General features: G+C 39.1%; 1 protein-coding gene, 1 long non-coding RNA gene and 1 pseudogene across 2 annotated transcripts in view; 1 reads left to right on the forward strand and 2 right to left on the reverse strand.

Annotated features, from left to right (window-relative positions):
- The window catches only part of MED1 (mediator complex subunit 1), a 33420-nt gene extending 15685 nt beyond the window's left edge, over positions 1–17735 (reverse strand). The window contains exons 1-11 of the mRNA XM_004707113.3: positions 17538–17735; positions 15013–15119; positions 13252–13330; positions 11721–11775; positions 11494–11626; positions 9901–9929; positions 7502–7573; positions 6949–7023; positions 6429–6502; positions 5955–6044; positions 240–351 (exon numbers count right to left, since the gene is read on the reverse strand). Coding sequence (XP_004707170.1) covers positions 240–351; positions 5955–6044; positions 6429–6502; positions 6949–7023; positions 7502–7573; positions 9901–9929; positions 11494–11626; positions 11721–11775; positions 13252–13330; positions 15013–15119; positions 17538–17562 — 851 coding nt within the window. The 5' untranslated portion in view covers positions 17563–17735. The remainder of the gene's footprint in view (positions 1–239; positions 352–5954; positions 6045–6428; positions 6503–6948; positions 7024–7501; positions 7574–9900; positions 9930–11493; positions 11627–11720; positions 11776–13251; positions 13331–15012; positions 15120–17537) is intronic.
- LOC105979020 lies at positions 2674–3594 on the reverse strand (annotated as a pseudogene).
- Positions 17736–17890: 155 nt separating the features above from the next.
- LOC123522735 lies at positions 17891–19486 on the forward strand. The gene is made up of 3 exons (XR_006680956.1): positions 17891–17950; positions 18178–18229; positions 18648–19486. It is a non-coding gene; the product is annotated as an uncharacterized LOC123522735 (long non-coding RNA).
- Positions 19487–23371: the final 3885 nt, after the last annotated feature.

The following is a 23371-nucleotide window of genomic DNA, read 5'->3' on the forward strand; positions in this document are numbered from 1 at the left end:
ATATTCAAACGTACTATTGCGTTTATCAAACCTGTGATTAGTGGTGAGGGGCTAGCACCACCTCCAACCGCAGATGCTGAACAAAGGAATATTACATGGTTAAACATAAAGCCAATCTCTAGAAAATCAAGCAGGTGGTGGTGGGAAATGGACAAATGCAAACACTACTACTGGAGTTAAAAATGAAAAGTGGAATTAAAAGATAATAGAACGCTACCCTAGAATTGTATTTAACTTACCATTTGTTGTCAACTGGATGGGATCCCATAATTAACGGTGCAATTGGGAGTTTGTACATAGCAGATGTTCCTTCAATTGTCACTGATGCATTCATGCCCAGAGATCGAGGAACTGGGAATAAGAAAAATATTTCCAACTCTCACATACTGTAGAATTTTCAACATTAAAATATATATCTACTGCAAGATAGTACAAGACAGTTTCTACATAATTTGCAGTCACAATTTATCTGATTCTGTAACACCTGTTAGAAATACTAAAAATTGCCTTTCTAATCAGCTAATATCTCATTTTAGCAGTATGCATATCTAAACATAGAAAACAATGGAGACCAAAGAAAACTAAAAACCCCATTACAATATTTCCCTATTCTCTCCATCTAGGTGCAGTGGGTTAAACAGGGCTTCGAACCAAATAGTCAGTGGTTCCAACCTACGAACTGCTTCTCAGACGAAAGGGAAGCCTACTTCAATTAAGATTTATAGCCTCAGAACTGGTGCCCTGAAAGGATCACATTAAGAAGTCCTGGATAGAGTGGGAGAAAAATGTGGTAAAAACTCAAAATCATAAAGAGACCAAGCTTGAGAGAGAATGGCGGGATCCCAAGAAGATAGGTCTCAGTCATCTTTCTAGTCTGGGTCTGATGCACCTTCATCTTTGAATAATCAATGTTTTACGATTAAAAGGGCATCATTTACTGTAGTACCAATTTCAAGGACTTAACACAGGAGAAAGAATGTAAACAGGAAAGGGGGAAGTGGGATTACGTGAAGGCACACTGAGGGCCTGCAATGGATGAGTTGTTAGAATGTGTATGAACTGTTCAATGGAAACTAGGATCTGCTCTATAAACCGTCATCTAATCCACAATAGAATGCATTTTTTAAAAAAATCACTACCTCAGAAACTATGGAGTAGCTCTGCTCTGTCTTATAGGGCCATTATGAATTGAAATTAACTCAATGGCACTAGGTTGTGAGATAGTCAATGAAAATAGGAGAGAATTAAATATTAGGACATTTCATGTTAAGCATATTAAGATGCAGATAAAATTAAGGAAAAAAGTTGCTACTATAATTCTTCAATAACTTGAAGTAATGAAGTGAAACTGATGAATTAATGTCAGGTGGTTTGTATCTTTTCATTCATTGATTTACTTAAAAACACCTTATGCTTTTTTTTAAATCATTTTCTAGGAGCTCCTACAACTCATCACAATCCATACATACATCAATTGTGTAAAGCACATCTGTACATTCATTGCCCTCATCATTCCCAAAACATTTGCTCTCCACTTAAGCCCCCTGGCATCAGCTCCTCCCTCACCTCTTAAACTTTTATTAATCAAGGGAGCCTTAAAAAATTCATAGGGGAGCTCAGGGATAAAAAAAAAAATAATCACAGGAAAATAAGAGTCAGAGACAATGGAATTTTTCCACCAACTTTTTGAAGCCCCTCATATATATGGATTATATATACATATTTACACACACACACACAAGCTGATTTCAAGATGTTCATGGAAAAATGGAATTAAAAGATAAACTATTTCTCAACATAAGCTCTATCACTGTCAAGACACTTTTTCGAATGGTGATACCAGCCATTTACTTCATCCGGAAGAACTGAAGGTCCTGGGAATTTAAACATGTCTATGCAGTCTTTTCTACATTACTAACTCAATGAGAAAGGATGTTCTTTAAAGGTTAAGATTAGGATAAACAGAGGGGCAAACTCAGGACTGTTAAATTGGATGCCTAGATTTCCCAACTCTCCTAAAACCACTCTCCAGCTGATTTGGGAGTTACCATTTTGGTTCCCAGGGAAAAAAATTTTATTCAACTTTTTCATTCAGAACTGTGTAAGCTGAACCATTTGAGATGTTGGTGTTGGCTATTGTTTCTGCTGTTAATCATCAGTCCTTTTCATTAGGGCATGAAGATGTTTCCTTGTGAATTAATATGGAAGGTATACTACTGCACACTTCATCTTCAACAGTCTTGACCCTTCTTAAAATTTAAAGTTATCCATTGGTAATTGCTGCTTTTCTTGGGAGCATTGTCCCCATAAACTTTTCCTACAGCATCAATGATTTCACCATTCTCCCACTCCAGTGTTACCATAAATTTGATGCTTGTTTTTGCTTTCATTTTTGAAACCACATTGCTGTCAGGGACTCTTATATCTAACTTTGTTAGTATTTCAAATTAGTTGTTGTTCTTACATATTTTAACAAGTTAATATGAGTTTACTTTGGTAGGAAAATCATTGAGTTTTATGTTGTTTTTTAATGTTAAAAATATTTATTTCTAAAAGATCACACAAAAGTTGAGAATACAGAGAGGATATCAAGTAGGCTACATCAAAATTTGGGCTAAGGAAGGACAAAGAGCTGCCTAAAGAAACTGGGAGCCAGAGCAAACGGCAGAGATCGAGACGGTTGCTGGTCACAGAGCCAGTCTCGGTCAGCCACTTTCACGAGCGCCTCTGCGGTGCAGCAGGGAGGGCGGAGTTGCCAGCCCCAGTCATTCCCCCTTTTCGGGAAGTGAGACTCAGAATGCTGTTCACTCTTTAGACATGTTCTTGATAGTTTTGTGTTCCTTCATGGCTTTCTCCCAGTCACTGCTATTGAACTCCTCGATGACCATGCTCCGCACAGTGCCTTCATCCAGGCAATGTGGAGCGATTCCTAGCCTCCAGGGTTTGAGCCGGGAGTGTAAAAACTCTAGATACCACCCTTCTCTTACAGAAGGTGTGCTGGGCTTTATGCATGTTGAACCTGTATGTGGCCATGCTTTCGGTTCCCTTTAGGAGCTTGAAGCAAGCAGCTGGGACAATGAAATGTTTATTCTGCTGCTTCTTGGAAATGCTGCTATTGCAGTCAAAGATGTGCAAGTTAGCCAAGGCCCAGACCTCCAAGAGAACTGTTCCACAGTGGCAACCGCTGGTGTGTCTCACCAGGCCCTGGTATTCAAAGGTGTCCAGCAGGAGCTTGGCGGCGCCCTCACAAGTGAGCCACTGCCGCTTCTGGAACAGCTCCCAGTTCCCTCTGATCCCTCAGGTCCAGTGTGGCAGCAGAGGCTATCAGGGTTGCTGGGGTTGGTGGAGGTAGAGGGGAGAGCAGCGCCAGCTCCAGGGGCCATTCCTCGGAGCCCTCCTCCTGGAATGGTGGCAACAAGTGTCTTGGCTGCCTTTGTCCACCGCTGTAACCGGACCCACCCCCCTCCTTGCCTGGTCTGTGGGACACCAAGAGCGTGGCTGGAGCTGGGAACCGCGTGGCTGATGCTGGGAACCGAGGCGGCGGACACCAAAGCTCTGGGCCGCTTCTGCCAGTACAGTCTTCGCCCGCCACATGGCTCCTGCAGCCTGGACCACAGGCCTAGGCCTCGTCTTGCCGCGAGCCTATGCGAATGTTTTCATAAACTTTCTATGAACTTTTGGTTGTATGTGTATGTATGTGTGCAGTTTTCACTATTTTTATGGAAAAAGAGAAAAAATAACAAATTTTCCATGAACTCTTTGGAGAGCCCTCATATATCAACTGATCAATATATCATCTCATTTTACATGTGTTCCACTTAAAGAAATCTTATCTAATATGTAAAGCCAACATCAAACCGGCTGCCATTGAGTCAATTCAAACTCATGGTCCCCATGTTACAGGGCAGACCTGCTCCACAGGGTCACCTTGTCTTTAAGCTTCACTGGAACAGAGGCTATGTCTTTCTTCCCTGGTGCTGCTGAGTGGGTCTGAACTGCTACTGTTACGTTAGCCCAGGACCATTAACACTGAATTTACAGCCAGTATTACTATAGTTCATGTCTGAATGAACAAAGCTTTTTAACCTCAGGAATTTTCTCTACAAGGAGTACCACAGTCTTCTTGCTTTTAGAATCACTAGACAGCACTTCAGCACCATCCTTGGGAATTGATTTGTATAATCAAAATCATCCACAAAAAGCCTAATAACGTGAATGGACTACAAAAAGGGCACTAGTTTACAGTACGAAAGCTAAAACAAGAGGCAGTGTCACTTTGCTCACCCTCAGCTAAGAACATATGCAGAAAGGAGCCCAAAATTTGTCCCACTGTATTTTTCGAGAAGCATGATTAAAATCTCCTGCTATCCCATATAAACTTCCCACAAGTCAAAGAGAAACAAATGAATTTTTAAAAAATTAATAAGCATTAAATCGAAATGTGATGTATGAGTCATTCCACCATTGAAAAGGCAGAAAAGAATCCTATCCTTTCAAAGCCAAGATACATCCCATTTGACTCAAGTTTACATGATAAATGACTTGACAGCGCCATCAGTCACACGTTGTTGGTTATTGTAGTTACATAATGTGGTGCCAATTTAAGACTATTAAGAGTGAAGGGGTGGAGTTTAGCCTGTCAATCAGGTTGCCTCTTAATGACCTAATTTGGAGGTGCTACGGAGATAAATAGCTTGCTGAAGGCGGGACACACACAAACTCTGCTTCGTATTCCTGATGACAAGACACATGGAGCTATGCTAAAGCCCTGGAGCTGAAGGAACCAAGTGGAGACCCATGCAAGTGCTGAGATGCTTACACCACCACTGAATCCACAAGACTTTCCACCCACTGGCCTGTCATCTTCCTGCATTCGGTGTCATTGCATGTGTTTCGTGAGTCTGAAGAGGAATTTATAGCGATTAGTCTACCTACACTAACACAACTATCCACTAATGCAGTGGTTCTCAACCTTCCTAATGCCGCAACCCTTTAATATAGTTCCTCATGTTGTGGTGACCCCCCAAGCTACTTCATAACTGTCATTTTTTGTTATGAATCAGGCAACCCCTATGAAAGGGTCGTTTGACCCCCCAAAGAGGTCACGACCTACAGGTTAAGAACCGTTGTACTACTGAATTCTGACAGCAGTGAAGCCTGTGTAGAATAGAAATGCTTCCCTGAGTTTTTAGGCTGTAATTCTTCAATAGCAGATGACCAGGCCTATCTCCCAAGGTGCACTTGGGGTGGATTCGAAACACTGCCCTATCAGCCAGTAGCAGAACATTTAACCATGTGTTACATCTGGACTCCTTATAGAGGGTTCACCCTAAATTTACCTAGAAATTGAGATAGGTCTGCGATTTACTTTTACCCAAAGGGGGGAAAAATGATTTCTCATACTTTTCTGACCAAAAGAAGGTTTGTAACATGAAGTCATATGCCAGCTGATACAAGACTTCTATTATAGAAGATTAGGGTGTGATCTTCCTCCACTTACTACACTTCAAAGACTTGGCTTCCGGGTCCTGAGAGAAAATTACTGGTTGTAAAATTCACAAGCTCATTATATGGCCCATAAGAAGAAGTACATAGGTTTCAAAGATTCAGAGAAAGAGTTTAACAATCATATACCTTCTACAGAAAATATTAAGAAATGGAATTTGGCAAAGTTCTTTCCCCTTTTAAATGAAGAACGTAAACCTCTCACTGTAAAAATGTTTACTTTGAATTTATATTTGTCCTTACTGCATACATGCAAATTATTGCAAAAGTGCCACCGGTATCGAATTGGGGATTACAAATCAACTTTATTGAGTAACTAAATCCACAAAGGAATCCACTAATAATGAGGTCAACTGTGTATGTGGAAGTATGAGCACAAATTTGATTTAAGAACAGTATTTTTTAAACATAAAACAAAGTCTATGGTTTCCTTACAGTTATAGTCTTACCAGTATTCTCATGTAAAACAATGGGTGATGTAGTCTTATCATCCAACAGGTCAGAAGGAGAGGCATAGTACTTCAAGTTCATTAAATGACCTATGAAAAATAAAACTAACCAATGTACCTTTACCAAATAAATTACAAATAATGGAAAACATCCACATTATTGTAAATTCATATAAAAGAAATTATTTTCACAGCTATGGGTAGTCTTGCTCCAAAGCAGGTTGTAACATATGATAAAAAAATATATATTAATTCTAGAACCAAAAATTTCCTTCACACAATTAAAAAAAGAAAACAACCGGGGAAGAAGAACCAGTGTTCTCACCTTAGAAATCATTATAAAATAGTCAGTGGGAATGGAAACTGGTAGTTTTCTACCATTGCTATATTTATAACTAAAATATAAAGTTATCAGATATGGCTCTTCAACTAAAAGTAGTTATTTTTCTAAGCAAGCAAACTGTGATCATGTACCTCCACTCCTTGGAGTGAGAAAGCCAACACTTCCATGAAGAATCTTATCCAAGGGACTAGCATTGGTTGCCTTCCTGCAAGACAAATGATCTATGTTTGCTTTATGTAAGCACTGAACATAGTGCACAGCTGGATACTGAGTTCAGATCTAAAAAAATCTTGCTCTTCCTAACAACTTTTTCTATAATTAAGCATAAAACAAGCATATTTCACCTTCCGAGAAAAGGGATTATTTCCAAGTACACACCAATAAGTAATATGGTGCTAAAATTAACAGCAAGGGTATTATTTGTTTGATGAGAGATCAGGTTCCCCAAATCTTTAAATAAAACATATGGAATAACAACCAGTAACTTGGTGGTACTATTACTCAAGAAATGATAGACAATTTCAATGAGAAGAAAAAGGACATGAACAAGATATATAGTGATATAATTAAAGCTAGTAATTCCCAAGATAGGGGGTCCCGGGGGAGGTACCTATGAAGGTTCTATAGAAACAATGCTTTAGTCAGTCTTACCAGTACATAATTGCCATTTTGGATAGATCTTGTTCCAAGGACTGGAGAGCCAAATACATTTTAGTCTTCAGTTTGCTGAATAATAAAATGATGAGAACAAGAGTTAAGTATGTGCACACAAGTACACAAATAGGTACACCGTGCCTAAGTCATGGGAGAGTCTATTCTGGAGGAAATTAAAACATTTTTTAAAACCAACTCTAATCTATCAAAGCTAAGTTGTGTCTAAAAGACCCAAGCAAGTTAACAGGATTCCTAATATGTTAACATAAAATGGCAAGCCAACTTCACAAGAATACATTTCTTTCAGCCTACAAATCAACATGCTGAAGACATCTAAAAAATTATTGTCCGTCTTCTATTATAATCCACAAACATAGATATTATAAAGTACCTTTTAAAGTCAGAAATAAATAATTATATAAAGTCAGAAATAGCTGTAGATTATCAGTACAACAAGAAATCAATGAATGATAAAGCAGAAAATGGGAAATTTTTAAGCACAGAACTGCTTCTAAATTTTATGGATCAAAGAAGCAAAAAGTATACTTACTTGTCTCCTGGAAGATTATAGAGATTAACAAGACCTTTAAGATGCTTAGAAAATTCATCAAAATTTTTTTCCCTATGAGGAGTTCAACGAAAAGGGAAGAAAATAACATGTAATTGTAATTACCAATAGATCTCATAGCACAGTGTTAAAAATCATGGCTATAAAAAAATCTAATTTTAATAATTTCCTTTCATCTTTTCCCCACCCAAAGTTTCCTCAACTCATCAAAAATACAAAAAAAAAAATGAAAGTTTTACTTTTCTCTCTCTACCCCATTACTCTGTAAAAGGTGTTAATCAGCTATATAGAGATTAAAAAATGACCTGATAATTCATACATCTGGTAATAATATCTGGTTTTAATAAATCATTTTACTTTCTTCTTATAGGTAAGTATGATTAGATTATCATGAGGAAATAAAACTTTTTATTAAAAGAGAGGGAATGGGAAATAAACTGGGAAGACAAAATACTTGCAGGTATATGACAGGTGAACAGAAAAAATGAACATTAGAAAATAGACGGAGAATCTGGAGAAAAGTGAGTGGGCACTATGCAAACAAGCTCCATACATTATAAAATAGTCCTACAACCAAGTCTGGTCAGGGAGAGGGGGTGGGGCACAGACTCTTACTCTGGCCTCAGACTTTCCAGGACCTAATAGTCATGACTGGACTCCTAGTGTTTAGTCAAACAGGTGCTCTTGTGGGCAGACTTAGCAATCTCACGTAACTCCACAATTCTCTCTCCGGAGTGATTCTTTAAAATTTACTGAGCTATCACCGCATAGAAACACGAAGAGTAAGAAAGAGCAAAATATATAGAGTAAAAAACCACGCACAATTTAACATTTTTTCTGAAGTGTCAACTTACAAAGAGGCTTACATATTGATGTTAGCTGTGGCCCTTACTTTACTGTTCTTGTTCTGTGCTGTTGAGTTGACCGTGACTCACAGTGAGCTGATGGGACAGGGGAAATGCCCTCTGGGCTCTCCTGGGTTATAATCTTCACAGGAGGTCACCTAGGCCTTTTCTCTTGCTAGCAGCTGGTGGGGGCAAACCAACCACCTTTCAATTAGCAGCTGACTAATTAGCCAGTGTGCCACCAGGGGTCCTTTTCGTATTTTAGAGCCAAAAATAGTTGCCTTTTGAGAAGTACCCTCACATCTCATGTTCACCAGCCTTATTAAATGAACACAATTCTAAAAAGGTATTTTTAATGATGTACTGTATTCTCCCCTAAGCTGGTTCAAACTTGGTGCATTTGGCTAAGACAATCATAGATGATTGAATGTAAAACTTCTTTGATCAATGTTCACCTTTCTAAGACATTATTATGCTATAACTAAGAACTGTTATGTCTACCACACAAAATTGACACACTGACTTTTCCTACTTTTGACAAAGTTGATCCTGAGTTTAAATTTAAAGAGATAAGTGGAAAAAGCTACCCATTACTGAAAGTTAACTCTTCAAACCTAGCATTTCCAGTATAAGATTTTATCTTACATACACCTTAATGTAAAATATTTTTCTCAAAATGAAAGGAGAAAAAATTATTTTCATGGTATAGACTCAGTTTTCTTAACCCATCTATGATTTAATGATAAGCCCAAAAAACCAAACCCACTGCCATTAAGTCAATTCTGACTTATGACAACCCGACTGTAAATCTGTATGGGAGCAGAAAGCCTCTTTTTTCTCTTGGAGAACAGCTGGTGGGTTCAAATAGTTGACCTTATCATTATCCCTCCAACATGTATCAACAGTCTAATGTGTAGACTTACTGGTTAGGGTCTATTTATCTTTGCTCTACACAACAATTCTAAAGCTAGATCTAAAGCGCCAAGGGCCAGTTGAGAAAGTCTGGAGACATTTTTGATGGCCACAACCGGGAGACGTCAACCAGTGAAGAGAAGCAGCTAAGATGGTCCTAAACATTTTACAGCACACTGGGTAAGCCTTGACCACAAAGGATTCCCAATCCAAACTGTCATTAGTACTAGCACTGTAGTTAGGAATCCTGGATAAACTGCTTAGGGTAAGAAACCAAACCATGGTACATCAATTCTGAAAGTAAACAAGTACAGTCTTAAAATGTTGTTCTTGAGGAATGTAACTTCTCATCTTCACCCTAGATATACAGAAAAGCAGGCGCCCTGGGGGCACAGTGGGTTAGATGTTGGGGTAACTGAAAGGTTGGCACTCAAACCTACCAGTTGCTTTGTAGGAGAAAGATGGGGCAGTTTGTTTCCACCAAGACTGAAACCCTTGGAGACCCTACAGAGCAGTTCCCCTCTGTCCTGTAGGGGCACTATAAGAAGGAGCCAACTCGACGGCAGTGGGTATAAAGAAAAGTAGTGTCCATGAATATAAAGAAACAGAAATGTCATGGCTCACCTTAACTGCTGGACAAGCTCTGGACAGCTCTGAAAGAAATATTAAAACTAGATGAAATATTAACAGTAGATGAAAGGAAATACTAACCTACTCTAACACTTTTGAAGGCACCACAGTTTTATTTTTTTTAATTTTTGGGGTTTTTTTTAGTTTTCTCTTTTATTAATAGTAATAATACATACTTCATAACAAAAACATCCAAAAACTATCAAAACTATTGAAGGTCCCTATACTAAGATATCAAAAGCATCTTCTTCTACCTTGGTGAAGTATGAGGTTTATAAAGTAAAACTGAAAATGAAAACATGCAATTTATGAAGGAATGAACATTCAGTAGTTTGTTTGAATTATTAGGACCTCTCTTTATTTATTTATTATTAATCATTTATTTGGGGGCTCTTACAAATCTTCTAACAACCTATCACTCAATTGTATTAAGCATACTTATACATATGTTGCCATCAACATTTCCAAAACATTTTCTTCCAACTTGAGTCCCTGGTATCAGGCTCCTCTTTTTTCCCCTCCCTCCCCTACTGTCCCATCTTCATGAATCCTTGATCAATTATATATTATTGTTTCGTGTCTCACACTGTCCATTGTCTCCCTTAACCCACATTTCTGTTATTTGTTCCCCTGGGGGGAGGGCTATATAGTCAAATTTGTGTTGGGTCCACCCTGCCCCCCACCAACCTACTCTCAGCACATCGCTACTCCCAACCACTGTTCCTGAGGGTATCTTCTGTCCTGAATTCCATGTCAAAAGCTACCTAGGGTAACCAGATTTTAACATTGGTACAGCGGGACAAAAGCGGGATGCCATTGATAAAACTCATATCCTGGCAAAAGAGCCACATGGCAGCCGAAAACCATATACCCTAGCTTGTCGTGCATTCTTTCCAAAAATTGGGAATTTTTAAAAACACCGCGGGAGCTGGGAAAAATTGTCAAAAATCAGGACTGTCCCGCCAAGAGCGGGACATCTGGTCACCTTACCCTTAACTGTACCAATGTGTGTACTCTGGTCTAGTCAGATTTGTTAGGTAGAACAGGGTCATGGTAATGGGGGGGAGGAAGCATTCAGTAACTAGAGCGATGTGTTGTTTTGTCAGTGTTATAATGCACCCTGGTTGAATCTTAGGACCTCTCTTTAATGCCATCCTTGGAATCTTTATCAACTGCCTGGTTACATAATATTTTATATTCATCTATTTACAGGATTTTTTTTAAAAAGAGAAATTAGTTATGTCTAGGATTATCTGTCCTACTTGATTATGAGTGCTTTGTAGACAGGAACCACAAATGATCTTGTCTTCAGCACTGTTGTTAACCTGTGGCTCTTATTTGTTGACATGAAGTGAAAGGGGCTCCTCCAGGGCTCCACTTGAGAAAGCACTAGGATGGTATCAGAGATAGAATCCACCCAGTTCTAAGATCCATTCCATAGATACTGATGACGTAAGCTCATCAAATCATCTCTACAGTGGCTCGTGCAAAAATATAAACCCAAACCATTTAAAACCTCTATAGCTCACTTTTAAGTTACTGGCCCTAAGTAAATCCCCCAGATCCTAGTCAAGTAGTAACACCTACCACAGGATTCTCTCCGTGGTGAGCCACTTTTACATCACAAAGCTGTCCTGCGGGATCTAACTGCACCTCCACATAGAACATATCTGATGTGATGTAACATTCAGTGCCACTGGCACTCAGATGAGAGCCCAGTCTAGGAACAAATCCAAACAAAACAGAAAATACATGAGGGAAGTCACCCACTGTCAACACCAAGCTAATTACCTTTGTTTTAATGATAAACTTACCCATTCTGTCTTGCTATAGACTCCAAACGGTCAGTCATTGCTGGTAAAGATGTTACTATGAAGGGTAGAAAAAGGAAACCACAAAGGATTCTCCAACTTAGTATATTCTTGAAATACAGTAACATACTGAGTATATGCAATCGTTCAACTACTTGTAATCTGCACAAAGTTCAGTAGTAAGGCTTAGCTGTACCCTAGGAGCCCTGGTGACGTAGTGGTTAAAAGTTGGGCTGCTAAACACAAGGTTAACAGTTTGAAACCACCAGCCGCTCCTCAGGAGAAAGGGGCCTGGCTTTCTATTCCCATGAAGGGATATGGTTTCAGAAACTCACAGGGCCAGTCCTATAGAGTTGCTATGACGTAGAACCTACTCAATAGCAGCAAGGGTTTGTTTGGTTGGTTTTTGCATTATGGCGCAGGCATTAATAAGTGTCCAAATTAAGGATTTATTTGAAAAATTAATTGGATTTTCCTTCTCTCCCTTTTTCATCCCCCATATTTGAGCCAAGTTATAGTTCCCTTAAAAAAGACATGTTTATCTGCTAATAATAGAATGAAGATTAATTATCACAGAAGTCATAAAATAAATTCACAGCTGAAAGAGATTTATTTATGGGAGGTCAAGGAAAAGCCTGTTTATATTTTCATTTCTTCAAATAAATAGAAGTTATTAATTATAATCATGAATAGCTGATTTCAAAACCTTATGTTAGCTCTCCCCAAAACATTGTCCGTAAACATTGTAAAAACCATGCAGCTAAATTCAAGCATCCATCTTCTTACTGAGGGTTAATTTGAAGGGGACATTCCCCTATCAATTATATTTAAGGCTCTACAGACTTCTAAAAGAAAAAATTTGTATGCTTCAAAAGTTAAGGAAATAACTCGTTTTGACACCATACACAAAGCAAAAAGCAACACAAGACACAGAAGGTTGATCTACTAAATAAATTTCTCTCTCCAAGTGAGTTAGTTTATTGTGCCAACCTGGCTGATAAACACATGTGGGGTTAAGTAAAGGGTGGAGAGATAAATGGCTCAGTGGGCCTCGCCTTTCAAGTTCTCTTGCTTTGTGAAGGTAGGACCAGGGTGCAGTTGCCTTAGCAGTTCCCTGCTTCAGCTGGCAAGGCTGACTTCCTGCAAGACATCTCAGAGAAGCCACATGGACCTACACCGATACAGCCCTGTGAGCACTGTGTGGAGACCCCTGCCAGCGCTGAGATGCTTACACGTTCACTGACTCGGCTTTCCTCCTGCAGTCAGCATCATTGCTGTTTTGTAAGATGGAGGAGGACTTTGTGGACTGGTGTTGGACATAGGGGTTAATGTTGGACTTCTGGGCTTGGGCAGCACTGGGTTGGGATGTTTTCTTGATGCGCATTTAACCTTTATATAAAACTCTCTCTTACACATGAGGTTCTATGGATTTGTTTCTCTACAGTACCCAGACTAACACACCAAGGTAAGTTTAAATCAATATTTAAGCTGGAAGTTAAAAAAAAAATCCGTATACTTCAAAAGTGATACAAACCTTTGAGAGCCTTCTGTAATGTCTCCAAACAGCTGACCAAATGTTGGTGCCCTCCAGAACTCATCACAACCCTTTTCTCCTGTGTGTCAAGTGGGAAAATACTTGTAAAAATTAATCAAGCCAATAATGTGTCAGGATAATCTACAGACTCTTAACCATGACTCTATCCATCTATATCACGATGGATGAATAGGGAATTACCAAATCTAAGATATATGAAAAAACTAGATCAAAATGTAACAGATGGGATCAGCTTCCAGCAGAAGTGACTGCATCATAAAATTTAAATGGAATGACTCAGATTTAGATATTCCAAAATCTAACAAGGTGATAATATATATAATCTGAGAAATAGAACCAAACCTTAGTCAAACTAGACTGAAGGTAAATTATGTCAATTGCATTAATCCTTTGAAGAAATAGAACATGAAAACTAAAACCAACCTACTGTCATCAAGTGGATTCTGACATGTTAACCCTACAAGCCAGAGTACAATTGTCCCTGTGAGTTTCCAAGACGAAATCATTATAGGAGCAGAAAGCCTCACCTTTCTCCCAAGGAGCAGCTGGTGGTTTTAATCCGCTGACCTTCTGGTTAGCATCACAACAAAGAACCCACTATACTACCAGGGCTCCTTGAAAACGGAGGGACTCAAAAAACCCCCAAAGAACCAAGTTTTCTACTCCTATCTAGGAAAGCACCTCCCTGCAAAACATCCAGGAGCCAAAAAAGTGAACAAGGGTTTATGGTGGTATAAAACAATCTCATGAATTAATAATCTGTGCTCCCTTATAATTTGATTAAAGAAGAAGATGCTCCAAAGAATGGATTAACATTATTCTGGTACTAGCATGATAAACCCAGTATTATAAATGAACACACACAAATTAATTAACTAATTAACAAATGAGTATTCTGATTTACTAGTTAATTTACCTGATTTGGTTAGTATGTCTGTTGTTATAAAAGGTTGTAAAAGCCCAAAGTAAAACAAAAACAAAAAGCCCAAAGTACCAATACCATAGGTTTCTGAACTCACACAACTATTAAGCAGACAATGAAAACCAAGGTTATCCCAAGACACTGGCACCCCAATAGAGGGCCTGAGTAGCCACCTATAAAAAAAGCCTTCTATATTATGATGTGCCTTTTATGACATCATCATTAATAAAACGTATCTTAACCTAGAATATGGCTGCCATGGAATCCTAATGACAACTTCTAAATTGCTAGACTAGAAAATTATCCATTCAGTTATTCAAGGCATTTTTAATAAAATACCTTGTACACATACAAACTTGCCTAAGAGTATACAAATGCATCTGTAGAATTTTCAGCTATAGAAATCTTTTAGCAACACAGTATTTTCATATACATCTCATTGATCCTTAAAACAAAATTATATGGATATGCAAACTGATAATATATACCTCCTAGAGCTCATCTGTATTAAGAATTAATCACAACCTCTTCTAATAATACAAATACCTAAAAAATACTCTAACAGTACAATGAAACATCATGAGAGGTTAATAAAATCTCCTTATACCAATGTATCATATACGCCCATAACTGCATTTAGCGCTCTTGTTTGAAATATTCCTCCATATTCAAGGTGAAAATAATCCTCCTCAGGTGGATAAATACTGATAGCTATCTTGTGTTGTTTTCTGACAAATAAATTTGAAAGACACACTATATTGGCTACAGTTTGAACAAGTCCAGAGGAAGTATTATCTAAGCACACCAACAATCCTCACCATGACTTGACGCACAAGCTTAATGGTTTCACTCCAAGGTCTATTTTGGTTAAATTTTGCATGGAGTCGTTCCAAGAGAGAACTCATCTTATTCAGCTTTTCCGATTCTATGACATAAATTAGAAAACATAATTAGAAAATCTTCAATGAAGTCCTTTCAATTCTTCGGTTTCAAAAGAAAACATACCTCACCTCACTGAGAATGTAATTAATTTTTTCCAGTATTATTTACATCAATATATGAAACTATTTTTTAATGGTAGGGAGACACAATTTATGGGTCTGACTTAAGTAATATAAAGTAAGTCTGCTTTCTACTTAAACTTTTAAGTGGAACCAAATGAAGGACCATCTCTGATTATATTCAGGATTGAGCCTACAATTCAGTGATGTCATCTCTTGATCTGCATGAAATCTGTTTCATGATTTTATATATATATATATATATAAAACATATGCTTGAACAGTTTTCCTATGGTTAACTGCGAGAGCAATTTATGGGTGCTACCAAGAAAACAGGCTCTCTTGAGCATTATGCTCTTTTAAGACTCAGCTATGTGGTGTCAAATTAACAACAGCAACTTAAAAGACTAGAGAGGCAATGTAGGGGCAGTAAATTTATGTTAACAGGAAAGGAATAACAGAAAAGGGTGACAATGGTTACACAACTCAAAGATAACGTCACTGAACTACACATGTAGAAAATTGTTGAATTGGTTTATGTTGTTTATATTCTCAACAAAATAAAAATTACAGAAAAAGAAAATATCTATTACTCGGTTATTTCCAATTTGAATTTAAACTAAAATCATATGGAAAAGGAATGTACCCGTGACCAGAGAATGAGTCTTCAGTAAGCGCTAAGACAAAGATGGACAAGATTGGCATCTGGACTAAACATGTGAATCTCCTCCTCTGCCCTCTGTCTGATCCTTTTTAAAAAAAATTAAATAAATCATTTTATTGGGGGCTCTTACAGATATTTTAACAATACATAAATAATTGAGAAGATGTGAAGATCTACTAAAATACCATTTCCCCGAAAATAAAGAGTGTCATATTAATTTTTGCTGCCAAGGATGCGCTAGGTCTTATTTTCAGGGGATGCCTTATTTTTCCTTGAAGAAGAATATGGCACACATTCACTGCTTTATTAAGAGAGACCTCGCACTTCCTGTCTGCTCCAGCTGCCCTGCGGTCTTACATTAGGGTGACCAGATTTTAACATTCGTAAAGCAGGACACCATTGATAAAACTCATATCCTGGCGAAATAGCCACATGGCAGCCGAAAACCATATACCCTAGTTTGTCATGCATTCTTTCAAAACATCGGGACTTTTTAAAAAACGATGCAGGACGCGGGAAAAATTGTTAAAAATCGGGACTGTCCCGCCAAAAGCGGGTGTCTGGTCACCTTAGCGTGGGGGGGCCGGGGACTTATTTTCGGGGAGGTCTTATTTCAGGGGGATGCCTTATATTTCAGCGAGAGGCAAAACTGTAAGTAGGTCTTATTTTCCAGGGATGTCTTACTTTCGGGGAAACGGTAAGATTAAAATTCTTCTCCAAGGGCCTCATCTTCTGGAAAATTGGTTCTCGGGCAGTTTTTTTCTAATTCCTAATTTCACATCTCATTCTTTCAAAGACTACTTTAGCTGTTAAACAAATTAAGCCAAAAAAATCTGCCTAATGGAGTTTCCATTTTACACTTTGTATTCTACCGCACACAAGAATACATCTTCCCGTGGTCAAATTACACCAGCTCTTTGCCTTGAAAAGCACGGAAGTAACTTTCCTGGATGCTCAAATCACTATTTTGGGGCACAGCTGTTATGTGCCGTGGGCTACACAGAGATGAGTAAGACAGGGTCACTGATCTACAAAGCTTTGAATAAAGAGGCGAAAAGAGGAAGCACAAATACAAGACGCTGTGTTAGAAAAACTATATCCAAGACAATAAGGAAACATTTTAAACTGCAGGACTGATCTTTAAAGGGGCTGGGTAAGGACACACAGAAAATTGTTTTTCAGAAGTTGTGGTCCGGGCACTGGAAAGATGAAGTTCAAAGCGTTTTAAAAATACTCAGTAGCACAAAATCGGAACATTGTGACGCTCTATAGAGAACTTCTGCCTTTTAATACATGGCCCTAATCATTTCACTCACACTAACGAATCCTCCAGTACCGAAGTCACTATTCAGACGTCTCCTCTCGCACAAGACAGAAACGTTTTAGATTCACTTGCCTGGTCTCCCACCACGTTAGGCTGCAGGTGCCTCAAGTTCAGATGACTGCCCCTTTAGGGCAGGAAACGTAAACATTCGTTGAGAACTCCCATAGCTAACCCCAAAGTTGGAACTGCACCCTCACTGGGGGAAAACGGGGACAGAGTGTAAAACTCACACACATCTCGCCTCCTCGACTCGGAGCCCTCTAAAGTGGCCCCTACGGGGTACCGACCTCCAGCCCCTCTCACAGGCCTGCTCCCCACAGTAGTGTCCCGCCCTCTTCTCATCTCCTCACTCACCCTCTGCTTCCCCCTGAGCCTTCATCCTGGAGGTGGGAAAGGCCTGCGTTTCCACACAAAAGGAGAAGCCCTTTCCCACCACAATGGGGGAACCAAATCGGTTCGGACTCCCGGGACGCAGGGCACCAATAGACTTCCCAGTCTTCCTGGGAAGGCTCAGCCTGAAGTCCCCGGCGGCAAGAAGAGAAGGGTACTCGCGGCCGCCGCCATCTTCCGCAACGGAACTTCCCAAAGATCGCGAGACTAAATGCGACCCTGCGAGAGTAACGATAGGGACCAAAATCTCGCGAAAATTGGTCAATGCAAGCTTCTCGCGAGACTATTAGAGCCCACCCTTTCTCCTGAGCGTGAGACCTCAAGTGCCTGGGTCTTGAGCTTGCGAGTGGATAGCTTTCGGCTGCGGTAGGAAACAGGTATTTTTATTTTGGCAATTGAACAGTTCGCAAATTAAAAGCCCCGGCTCTCTTAACTGAACGACTAGTTCTTCGAAAACATTGGTATCAGGTTTTATTAAAGATAATACTCTTTCTGTGCTGCTAGATGGAATCATTATGTCATTAAAAGATATTGGCGTTATTCGAAGAATCCAGCCCGACACGTTTAATTCCCATTTTCTACTTTGTATTCTTTTTAATTTCAGAAATACTTGTTGAGCAAGTACCCTATTTTTGAAGATCAAAGATGTTACTAAGGTAAATTTATTTGCAGCAAAGCCTCTGTTCCTCTTAATTACATTTAAGGTTCCAAACGGGTTCACAATTGATTTTGTCCCTTCTTTGTAATCATGGTGAAAGCAAGCAGCTTAGCTAATTCTCTACACTAAATCACAACGAACATGTAGTTATATGTTTTGTAAAGGCTAAGGCTTGATAAAGAGAAATTGAGAACACTGCCGAAAAAGGTAATGGACAATGGAACTGAAGTCCCAGGCTGGCCCTGGACAATGGAGCTGAAAGCATTAAGAATATTCTCTATGTAGTTAAAACTTGAGGGGTTTTGGTTTGGTTTTGCTTTGTTTGGGGTGGATGTTGTCATTATTTGTCCACACACATCCTTGAAAATAACATGATCACAGAAAAATTGGGTCTTAATCTATTTTGCTTTATTCAGCAGTGTACTTGTGTTGGCTTCCTACTCTGAAGACGTTCCCATATTTTAAAAATGCTCTTCAGACATTCTCCAACGTCTTCTCAACATATACTAATGTTCAGGTTGGTAGGTGCAGCAGTGTAAACATAGAATAAATATTTGGAAATGTCTTAGATGTGTTTATTGCCACAGAGAAATTTATAACCATGCTCTTGAAAGTGCAGTTCAAACTATTTCTTATTTATGCCCTATCTTCATATCTTTTAGTCACCCTGCTTTGAGTTTCCTGGGTGCAGGAATTACCTCTTATTCTGAAATCCCCACTGCCTAGCCCTGTGTGGGAGCTAGTAGGCAATCTTTTATGTCATTTACAAGGTCTTACTAGAGCCATCTCTTCGATTGCCAGCCTTCAGCTACACTCCTTTCATTGCCAGAAAATATTCTGGACTCCATTACTTCCATTTTCGGGACTTCCATTTATCCAGGGTAAGCCTTCCCCAGCTTATGCTTCACCTCACTAAGGTTGTCTTACTCAGATATTGGTTTAAGCCTTCTCTGACCCTGATGCGATCAGGTCCTCTTTATATTTATAGAACTAGCACCATCAAAATGAATTGTATGATGGTTTGTTGAATCCCTGTCTTCCCTGGTAGAACTTTATCAACTCCATGATGACTGCATTGAATCTGTGTAAAAGGCTGTATCTTTTCCTGTTGTCAGAGTGTTCTTCATTCCATAATCATGTATGGGACATTATGTGTGCATTAATTAGGAACTGATTATCAAGTGGTATGAAGATGAAAATAACCCTTCATGAGCTTACCTTATTTAAACCAAAACCCAAATTCACTGCCATTGAATTCATTCTGACTCATAGCAACTCTACAGGGCAGGGTAGAACTGCCCATTTGGGTTTCGAAGACTGTGAGCCTTTATAGGAGCCGGCAGCCTCTTCTTTCTCTATGGAAGTGACTGGTAGGTTTGAACCATTAGCCTTTGCAGTTTGCAGCCCAACATGTAATCCACTATGCCACAACTCTGAATCACCTCATTTAGAGTTCTGAAAAGATGGTTGGCCACTATAACCATACCTATACCATATTCAATGCCAGCAAATTGATGTCCCGCTTATAGCAACCCCATGTATGACAGTTGAACCATGTATCTATCGTTCCTTTGACCAGACTACATATTTACAGAGACAGATGGCCAAAATTTTCATCCGTGGCACCTCTGGGTGAGCTCAGACTAAAAAAACTTTAGTAATCAAGCACAAACCATTTGCGCCACTCAAGAACCTGACTGTAATCATAGGTACTCAAAAAATCTTTGTTGATTTATTATGCGTAAAGTTCATATTAATATCAGGTACATAGCCATACTGTCTCCTGAGAACTATCTAAATAAAAAATATTGTAGTATAGCTAGAAAATTTTAGATTTATAAAGCTTATCTAGAAAATGACCAAATTGTGATCATAATGGAATGAAACGTTATAGCCAGTACTTTTATCTACTGAAAATACATGGGAGGAAAGTGTTTTAAATATATATGCTCTAGGAGAAATAGGTCATTGAACAACAGAAAGACATTCTAAGAACAATCTTTAGAAATACAGCAAAATGGGAATGACGGGCAAATTGAGAAAACCTTTGAAGGAGACTCCAAAGGACTTTTAAATCTAAACTCTTTAATTGGCTTGTTAGAGGAAAGGGAAGCAGTTATTGTACCTTTAGTTTAATACTTCTTTGTACAGTCTAAGTAGAAAACCTTTCTGACTTCCTTCAAAGGATTTACAGAGAAAGTATTGCCGCTAATCCAGTGGTTCTCAACCTTCCTCATGCCGCGACCCTTTCATACAGTTCCTCGTGGTGGTGACCCCCAACCATAACATTATTTTCCTTGCTACTTCATCACTGTCATTTTGCTACTATTAGGAATCGTCATTTAAATATCTGATATGCAGGATAAATTTTCATTGTTACAATTTGAACATAATGAAAGCAGTGATTCATCATGAAAACAATATGTAATTATCTATTGTGAAATATTTCTAATTACAAATAAATTAAATGTTGCCCTGAAGCATGTTGTAGCATGGCCAGGTCTTCACTCTGGGTAATCGTGTGTGGGCGTATCTGCATGTGGGCGGACCTGCCTGGAGACTGAGAGAGGGGTGGTGTCTTGGTTCCTAAGACCACCAGAAATATGCGTTTTCCGATGGTCATAGGCGACCCTTGTGAAAGGGTCGTTCAAGCCCCCCAAAGGGGTCGCGACCCACAGGTTGAGAATCACTGCACTAGGATGATTATCTTGCGGTTCACAGAGTAAGCCTGAGGCACCTCCCTGGGAGGTTGTGCATATAAAGCAAAACACACCAACCTGGAATAATTGATTTTGAAGTTTATTTTAAAAAGCAACCACCATTCTCACTACTTGAATTAAACAGTGCTATATATGTGTGTATACATATTAGATTAAAAAAAAAGAAAGATAAAAGTATTCAAAGATTGGCTAAAAGTTCCATTTATTCATAGATGGTCTCTAGTCCACTTCAAGGGGGTAACTAACCTTTAGGAATGTTTCGACTGCTTTTCAAACTAGGCGATGAATTTTATCCTCTATCCGTTGTATGCCTTAGGCCATCCTCACTCTTCCATTTTACTGAGTGTATCTTGCATCCAAAATTTTTTATCTCATTTAAAAAATTTTCTTTTTTTAATTAGGATACGTTTGCAGAACTCAAGGTGACCAGTCACTTCATATCAGCCCATTAAGCCTCATGCCATCTACAATCCTGTCAGAGATGGTGGGGACTTTTACACCCAGGGCCCAGACCCTGCAGCAACATATGAGAAGCTAGCACACCTGAATTCCAGTCCTCGATTCTATTCTCTTTTCCTTCTTTCTGGATCGCGTAATTTTACCCACTGCATCGCCCATACTCAAGTCAATTCTACCTCATACTGACTCCATATGACAGATGAACTGCTCTTGAAAGTTTCCAACACTGCAAGTCTTTACTTGCAGCCTCATCTTTCTCTTGCAGAATGTCTGATGGGTTTGAATTGCCACTAACGTGGCAGTTAGCAGCTCAAATACTAAACCCACAGTGCCATCAGGGTTCTTTTACTTCCTTAGAAGTTTAAAAAGTTGCCATGAAAAACGTTGGTCGTTTTTAACAGCAACTCAAAGATCGGATGGGAAACTTAGGGGGCAAGGGAGAGCAAAGGGAGCAAAACAATTCAGAAATGGTTATACAACTTGAATGAGGTAATCATCGTCAATGACTTCTAGTGTAGAAATTGTGGAGTCGGTGTATGTCTTGCTGTGCGTACTTTGAACAACTTTCTAAGAAATAAATTTATAGCCAAGATCTATCGATGCAAATAGGTAAATAACTTTTACCAAATGTTCTTGTTGAACATTTCCAGGGAGTAATTTTGAGAATGGATTTGCTTGCCTTCAGGCACAATGTTTTCTGGTCTCTAATTTAATAGCTTGTCTTCCTATATATTTTTGTTGGTGGAAGTACACCTATCAAGGAGACACGAGTTCAATTTCTACAGGTATAATTTAGCAACATTGATTATGTTCTTGATGTTTTGCAGTCTTTCTTTACCCTTTTTATGAGGTGAGTTAGTCTTCCAGCATGAAGATAAACTCAATGCCCTGTACGTTTTCTCTCTAACCTCAAGTTGCAGTATTCAAGTGGATATCATATAGATAATTCTTAGAAAGAATTGCATATATAAATTCTATATACTCTTCCTGGATCCATTTAAAGCTTTTATCAAGCTTTCTCTTACTACGGTCAACACCCTTTGCACCTCTGCAGTGCTTACAGTATGAATACACTCACTCATGTTGTCCATATTCTGTTTTAGGGCCCTGGGTGTGCACTGTCTCCTCAAAATTCTTTGCCCTTGTGTGGACTCTGAGCAACCACATAGGGCAGAGTAAAACTGCCCCCATGGGGTTTTCAGGGTTACAGATCTTTGCCAAAGCAGACGACCCTATCTTTCTCCCTCCCTGAACCGACGATCTTTCCTTTCTGTTAGCTGAGCACGGAGCCACCAGGCTTTCAGACCCATAAGACAAAACAAGACCCTTTACCACTGAGTTCCTGTCAACTCACAGGGAGCCTGTCATGCAAAGTAGGACTGCTCCATGGACTTCCCAAGAATAAATCTTTACCAGAGCAAACAGCCTCATCTTTCTGCAGCAGAGTGGCTGGTGGGTTTGTACCACTGACTGTGTTTAGCAGACTAATGAGGAACTTACAGTGACCACCATATCCATAAATCCCAAACCCAAACCGCTGCTATCAAGTGGATTCCTCCTCAAAGCCACATTGTAGGATAGAATAGAACTGCCTTGGGGCAAATCTAGAGGAGCTGATGGCCACACCATTCACCTAGTTATGGTGGTGTTTAACTGCTGACCTTGCAGTTAACCTGCCTGCTTCAAAACAGTCTACCACCACCCCACCCGACCCCTCCAAAATCTAAACCCAGTGCTATCGAGTAATTTTCTTCGAGCCAGGGGCCCAATAGACAGTGCCACAAGGACTCCATATATCCAGAGGAGGGCCTTTAATTATCACAAATACCTGTTGAATAAAAGAATGACGATCAGATAAATAACTTCTCTGTGCCTTAGTTTCCTTATTTATTAAACCTTGTTTCAGATGGTTACTGTGAAAATGGCATTGTGTGTGAATAAAATTTAAAAAGTAAAATCAG

Source organism: Echinops telfairi, unplaced genomic scaffold (assembly GCF_000313985.2).
Source record: "Echinops telfairi isolate 266 unplaced genomic scaffold, ASM31398v2 ScPeMD7_7458;HRSCAF=8496, whole genome shotgun sequence".
Lineage (NCBI taxonomy): Eukaryota > Metazoa > Chordata > Mammalia > Afrosoricida > Tenrecidae > Echinops > Echinops telfairi.